The sequence below is a fragment of the Bombina bombina genome, chromosome 12 (assembly GCF_027579735.1).
Source record: "Bombina bombina isolate aBomBom1 chromosome 12, aBomBom1.pri, whole genome shotgun sequence".
In the NCBI taxonomy this organism is placed as follows: Eukaryota; Metazoa; Chordata; class Amphibia; order Anura; family Bombinatoridae; genus Bombina; species Bombina bombina.
The window spans coordinates 51,954,194-51,961,693 of record NC_069510.1 but is presented as its reverse complement, the minus strand read 5'-3'; the positions used below and the strand labels follow the sequence as shown (position 1 = coordinate 51,961,693).

The window sequence follows — 7,500 nt, the reverse complement described above, 5'->3', positions numbered from 1 at the left end:
TGCCTTCTTCTAATGGCTACAATAGATTGGAAAGTGAGTGGTGATCATGACTTGCCTTCTTACACGGCTAATGCTGTAGGTCATGACTTGCCTTCTACATGGCTATTGCTGTAGGCCATGACTTGCCTTCTTACACGGCTAATGCTGTAGGTCATGACTTGCCTTCTACATGGCTATTGCTGTAGGTCATGACTTGCCTTCTTACACTGCCAATGCTGTAGGTCATGACTTGCCTTCTTACACTGTTAATGCTGTAGGTCATGACTTGCCTTCTTACACTGTTAATGCTGTAGGTTATGACTTGCCTTCTTACACTGCCAATGCTGTAGGTTATGACTTGCCTTCTTACACTGCCAATGCTGTAGGTTATGACTTGCCTTCTTACACTGCCAATGCTGTAGGTTATGACTTGCCTTCTTACACTGCCAATGCTGTAGGTTATGACTTGCCTTCTTACACTGCCAATGCTGTAGGTTATGACTTGCCTTCTTACACTGCCAATGCTGTAGGTTATGACTTGCCTTCTTACACTGCCAATGCTGTAGGTTATGACTTGCCTTCTTACACTGCCAATGCTGTAGGTCACGACTTGCCTTCTTACACTGACAATGCTGTAGGTCACGACTTGCCTTCTTACACTGCCAATGCTGTAAGTCACGACTTGCCTTCTTACAATGCCAATGCTGTAAGTCACGACTTGCCTTCTTACACTGCCAATGCTGTAGGTTATGACTTGCCTTCTTACACTGCCAATGCTGTAGGTTATGACTTGCCTTCTTACACTGCCAATGCTGTAGGTTATGACTTGCCTTCTTACACTGCCAATGCTGTAGGTTATGACTTGCCTTCTTACACTGCCAATGCTGTAGGTTATGACTTGCCTTCTAACAATGTTAATGCTGCAGGTTATGACTTGCCTTCTTACACTGCCAATGCTGTAAGTCACGACTTGCCTTCTTACACTGCCAATGCTGTAGGTTATGACTTGCCTTCTTACACTGCCAATGCTGTAGGTTATGACTTGCCTTCTTACACTGCCAATGCTGTAGGTTATGACTTGCCTTCTTACACTGCCAATGCTGTAGGTTATGACTTGCCTTCTTACACTGCCAATGCTGTAGGTTATGCCTTGCCTTCTTACACTGCCAATGCTGTAAGTCACGACTTGCCTTCTTACACTGCCAATGCTGTAGGTTATGACTTGCCTTCTTACACTGCCAATGCTGTAGGTTATGACTTGCCTTCTTACACTGCCAATGCTGTAGGTTATGACTTGCCTTCTTACACTGCCAATGCTGTAGGTTATGACTTGCCTTCTAACACTGTTAATGCTGTAGGTTATGACTTGCCTTCTTACACTGCCAATGCTGTAGGCCATGACTTGCCTTCTTACACTGCCAATGCTGTAGGCCATGACTTGCCTTCTTACACTGCTAATGCTGTAGGTCATGACTTGCCTTCTTACACTGCTAATGCTGTAGGTTATGACTTGCCTTCTTACACTGTTAATGCTGTAGGTCATGACTTGCCTTCTTACACTGCCAATGCTGTAGGTTATGACTTGCCTTCTTACACTACTAATGCTGTAGGTTATGACTTGCCTTCTTACACTGCCAATGCTGTAGGTTATGACTTGCCTTCTTACACTGCCAATGCTGTAGGTTATGCCTTGCCTTCTTACACTGCCAATGCTGTAGGTTATGCCTTGCCTTCTTACACTGCCAATGCTGTAGGTTATGACTTGCCTTCTTACACTACTAATGCTGTAGGTTATGACTTGCCTTCTTACACTGCCAATGCTGTAGGTTATGACTTGCCTTCTTACACTGCCAATGCTGTAGGTTATGACTTGCCTTCTTACACTGTTAATGCTGTAGGTTATGACTTGCCTTCTTACACTGCCAATGCTGTAGGTTATGACTTGCCTTCTTACACTGCTAATGCTGTAGGTTATGACTTGCCTTCTTACACTGCCAATGCTGTAGGTTATGACTTGCCTTCTTACACTGTTAATGCTGTAGGTTATGACTTGCATTCTTACACTGTTAATGCTGTAGGTTATGACTTGCCTTCTTACACTGCCAATGCTGTAGGTTATGACTTGCCTTCTTACACTGTTAATGCTGTAGGTTATGACTTGCCTTCTATGCTGCTGGGACAAAAATATTGCCCATGGCTTTCTACCATATTTTAATTTTTGCAATCCTACCTTAGGAGAGAACTTTTCACCTTGGGTGGTGTCTGCAACTTTGTGACCTCCAATATCCGACTCCACAATCTCTCGTCCTTCCTCTGTTTTGCTTATTTTGATAGCAACTTTACTAGAATCTTGAGGAAAAAAAAAATACACTTAATCTCTGCTGCAACCTAACAACTCCACCATCCATCTTATGTACTCATCTGTACCCTTCATGCCCATGCTCACAGCAATCCAACCCACAATAGAACCAAATCATATGCCTTATATGGCACTATAGGTGTTTTTTTTTTTTAATGATCTGAAAAGCATTTATGATTCCTTAGCACAGATTTACAACCCCATGTTTTATAAATTTGCTGAAATAACTTCCATAATATTTGTTAGTTTTTAACTTACTGAAGCCTTGTGTGTATTTCCATATTTACTGCCTCTTCCAAGCTACACACATACTTCTCTCCAAAGAATTTTGCACACAGAATTTTTAAAAGCCACATAAAAGAGCACCACATCAACAAAAAATCCATCTACATTGAGACAACCCTGAGTCTTCGAGTGGCACTACATACCTAGCTTGCTGAGGGGGCAAAGATGGCCATCTCGGCTCAGATGTAAAATTCCTGTGCTGACTAAAGGCCCCAGCTCTTTAACAGCTCTATTATAGCGTACAGAGTCCAGACGCAGAAGAGGTTCCTCCTCTCCAAATAGGACCTTAGACAAATGAGAGGTAACAGGACTGGAGGGGCGTGTTGGGTTGGCAGACCTCATGGGGGAGCGAAGAGGGGAGTTGAATGCACTACCAATTTCTGAAGCAGTGTCTGTGCTCTCATTGCTAGGGGTAGGGGAGGGTTGAGAGTGGGGGGCAGCTGCAGCGCCGGTCTTTATAGACAAAGGGGAGCACATTTCACTTTGGGTTTCCTTTAGTTTTTCTGCAAGGACATTGGCAGGAAGATCTGGTGCTGGAGGTGGAGGCAAAGATTCTGGGTTTTTCCTCTTGAACCTGAAAGAGACATAAGAAAATCAGATTAAGAAATCAAAGTGCTTGGTTAAAGTGATGGCCGAATGGTACATATTCTCACCCTGTGGGTGTTGGTGGTCTCCTTGTGCTCTCTGTGTCGTCTTCCTCCTCTTCCTCTGAATCTGGTGTTGGTGGTGGAGCACCTCGGGAACGTCCCACTCCAGCAGCCAAATCCTCTTCCTCCTGTAATTGTATGTGCATTGTAAGTATTTTTTACGCAGACAGTGTACCTATGCATCCTTGCTTCTACACAACCTTTAAGCAGAGTACCCCTCACTTCAGACATATTTCTGGACCATCAATTTATACACAAACCAAATAGCCAGCTAAACATATTTAATTCTGCTTCTACAGACTTCTAATTATCTTTTTACCTGCATAGGAGACTTGGCATAGTTGTGGTTATCCAAAAAGGGTGGCAGCCTGGGAGTTGAGGCAGGATTAATACCACCATTTTGCGGTGGGATATTCTGTTTGTTTAAAGTGCTATGTGCCGAGCCGCGTGGAGGAGCTGCTGCTGCCTCCTCACCTGTATCTTGAAAAAAAGAAGTGTGTGTTAGGCATGATCACATACATGTATGTCAATATGATGCATGTACGGTGATGCTACGTATTGTTGTCTATGAGTATATTCAACCAAAATGCACCAGACTGACTCATTTTGAGCTGTAGCATTTCATGGCTCTATTCTATTTGTTAATGATTACAAATGAATAAATTTACTTTTAACTTAATTATTATTATTATTATCGGTTATTTGTAGAGCGCCAACAGATTCCGCAGCGCTAACTCAAGTGATGCTTAGGACTTTCCTGAGAACCTACCTGTATTATTCTGCTGAGATCCAACATTTGTACGAGATGTCTCCTGGTTGACCTGTGACTTTACAGAAGTGACCTTTGTTTCTTCAGTAGACGACGAGTCTGTAGACTTCTGGGGTTGAATTAACTCTGGCTGAGTCACTCTGATCAACTAAAAAGAAAACAATAGCACATATCAGATTATGAGAGAAGGCTGGGAAAACTAATGAGAAAAAATTGAGGTGAATTTGCCCAAACAAAAGGGGGAACTTGTGGAGATGATCGTTCTGTGAGTTATTTATTACTGTTGACTTTAAACCTCTAAAATAAAGAGTCTAACAATGTCATTAAGAACATACGGGGGCAATACCTGCTGTAACGCCTCCAGCACGGTCTGTCTGTTCATCTTTAAAATGTTAAGCTTGCTTTCATACTTCAGTCTTCGATCAGGCACCACCGCCATCAGGTTAAACCTAATATCATGATATGGCTCCCTGCACACACACACAATGACATCAGGACACACTGGCTGGAAAAGATGCCAATTCCTTAAAGGGACACTGAACCCAATTTTTTTTCTTTTTTGATTCAGATAGCGCATGCAATTTTAAGCAACTTTATAATTTACTCATATTATTACATTTTCTTCGTTCACTTGCTATCTTTATTTGAAAAAGAAGTCATCTAAGCTTTTTTTGGTTTAGTACTCTGGACAGCACTTTTTTATTGGTGGATGAATTTATCCACCAATCAGCAAGGACAACCCAGGTTGTTCACCAAAAATGGGCCGGCATCTAAGAATGAAGAGAATTTGATAATAGGAGTAAATTAGAAAGTTGCTTAAAATTTCATGTTCTATCTGAATCACGAAAGAAAAAATTTGGGTTCAGTGTCCCTTTAAACTAAACACAATTTCTTCTGTTAAGTGTGATCAGTCCACGGGTCATCATTACTTCTGGGATATTACTCCTCCCCAACAGGAAGTGCAAGAGGATTCACCCAGCAGAGCTGCATATAGCTCCTCCCCTCTACGTCACTCCCAGTCATTCTCTTGCACCCAACGACTAGATAGGATGTGTGAGAGGACTATGGTGATTATACTTAGTTTTATATCTTCAATCAAAAGTTTGTTATTTTAAAATAGCACCGGAGTGTGTTATTATCTCTCTGGCAGAGTTTGAAGAAGAATCTACCAGAGTTTTTGTTATGATTTTAGCCGGAGTAGTTAAGATCATATTGCTGTTTCTCGGCCATCTGAGGAGAGGTAAACTTCAGATCAGGGGACAGCGGGCAGATGAATCTGCATAGAGGTATGTAGCAGTTTTTATTTTCTGACAATGGAATTGATGAGAAAATCCTGCCATACCGATATAATGTCATGTATGTATACTTTACACTTCAGTATTCTGGGGAATGGTACTTCACTAGAATTACACTGTAAGAAATACATAAAGCTGTTTAATAACTAGAGATTATGTTTAACGTTTTTGCTGGAATGTAAAATCGTTTTCATTTACTGAGGTACTGAGTGAATAAATGTTTGGGCACTATTTTTCCACTTGGCAGTTGCTTAATCTGTTTTCTGACAGTTTCTGTTCTCCCTCACTGCTGTGTGTGAGGGGGAGGGGCCGTTTTTTGGCGCTTTTTCTACACATAAAATATTTCAGTCAGCAACTCATTGTATTCCCTGCATGATCCGGTTCATCTCTACAGAGCTCAGGGGTCTTCAAAACTTATTTTGAGGGAGGTAATTTCTCTCAGCAGAGCTGTGAGAATTATAGTTTGACTGAGAAAAAAACCTTTATTCTGTAATTTGTTTCCTGCTTTCAGAATTTGTTATCTTTGCTAATGGGATTAAACCTTTGCTAAAGTTGTGTTATTTACAAGGATTGAGGCTATAACTGTTTCAATTTATTAATTTTCAACTGTCATAGATCTTCTGTGCTTCTTAAAGGCACAGTACGTTTTAATATTATTCTAATTGAATTGTATTTCCAAGTTACAAGTTTATTTGCTAGTGTGTTAAACATGTCTGATTCAGAGGATGATACCTGTGTCATTTGTTGCAATGCCAAAGTGGAGCCCAATAGAAATTTATGTACTAACTGTATTGATGCTACTTTAAATAAAAGTCAATCTGTACAAATTGAACAAATTTCACCAAACAACGAGGGGAGAGTTATGCCGACTAACTCGCCTCACGTGTCAGTACCTACATCTCCCGCTCAGAGGGAGGTGCGTGATATTGTAGCGCCGAGTACATCTGGGCGGCCATTACAAATCACATTACAGGATATGGCTACTGTTATGACTGAGGTTTTGGCTAAATTACCAGAGCTAAGAGGTAAGCGTGATCACTCTGGGGTGAGAACAGAGTGCGCTGATAATATTAGGGCCATGTCAGACACTGCGTCACAGGTGGCAGAACATGAGGACGGAGAGCTTCATTCTGTGGGTGACGGTTCTGATCCAAACAGACTGGATTCAGATATTTCAAATTTTAAATTTAAACTGGAAAACCTCCGTGTATTACTAGGGGAGGTGTTAGCGGCTCTGAATGATTGTAACACAGTTGCAATACCAGAGAAAATGTGTAGGTTGGATAAATATTTTGCGGTACCGACGAGTACTGAGGTTTTTCCTAGACCTAAGAGACTTACTGAAATTGTTACTAAGGAGTGGGATAGACCCGGTGTGCCGTTCTCACCCCCTCCGATATTTAGAAAAATGTTTCCAATAGACGCCACCACAAGGGACTTATGGCAAACGGTCCCTAAGGTGGAGGGAGCAGTTTCTACCTTAGCTAAGCGTACCACTATCCCGGTGGAGGATAGCTGTGCTTTTTCAGATCCAATGGATAAAAAATTAGAGGGTTACCTTAAGAAAATGTTTGTTCAACAAGGTTTTATATTGCAACCCCTTGCATGCATTGCGCCGATCACGGCTGCAGCGGCATTCTGGATTGAGTCTCTGGAAGAGAACATTGGTTCAGCTACTCTGGACGACATTACGGACAGGCTTAGAGTCCTTAAACTAGCTAATTCATTCATTTCGGAGGCCGTAGTACATCTTACTAAACTTACGGCGAAGAATTCAGGATTCGCCATTCAGGCACGCAGGGCGCTGTGGCTAAAATCCTGGTCAGCTGATGTTACTTCTAAGTCTAAATTGCTTAATATACCTTTCAAAGGGCAGACCTTATTCGGGCCCGGGTTGAAAGAGATTATCGCTGACATTACAGGAGGTAAAGGCCATGCCCTGCCTCAGGTCAAAGCCAAAGCCAAGACTAGACAGTCTAATTTTCGTTCCTTTCGTAATTTCAAAGCAGGAGCAGCATCAACTTCCTCTGCACCAAAACAGGAAGGAGCTGTTGCTCGCTACAGACAAGGCTGGAAACCTAACCAGTCCTGGAACAAGGGCAAGCAGACTAGGAAACCTGCTGCTGCCCCTAAAACAGCATGAATTGAGGGCCCCCGATCCGGGAT

General features: G+C 42.1%; 1 protein-coding gene across 2 annotated transcripts in view; it reads right to left on the bottom strand.

The window, feature by feature from the left end:
- BAP1 (BRCA1 associated protein 1) overlaps window positions 1–7,500 on the bottom strand; it is a 43,895-nt gene that overhangs the window by 2,033 nt on the left and 34,362 nt on the right. The window contains exons 9-14 of one of the 2 annotated variants that reach the window (XM_053695977.1): window positions 4,386–4,509; window positions 4,040–4,187; window positions 3,590–3,744; window positions 3,277–3,398; window positions 2,767–3,197; window positions 2,210–2,328 (exon numbers count right to left, since the gene is read on the bottom strand). In XM_053695977.1, coding sequence (XP_053551952.1) covers window positions 2,210–2,328; window positions 2,767–3,197; window positions 3,277–3,398; window positions 3,590–3,744; window positions 4,040–4,187; window positions 4,386–4,509 — 1,099 coding nt within the window. Of the gene's footprint in view, window positions 1–2,209; window positions 2,329–2,766; window positions 3,198–3,276; window positions 3,399–3,589; window positions 3,751–4,039; window positions 4,188–4,385; window positions 4,510–7,500 lie in introns of both variants that reach the window. The other variant, XM_053695978.1, reaches the window with a different exon arrangement.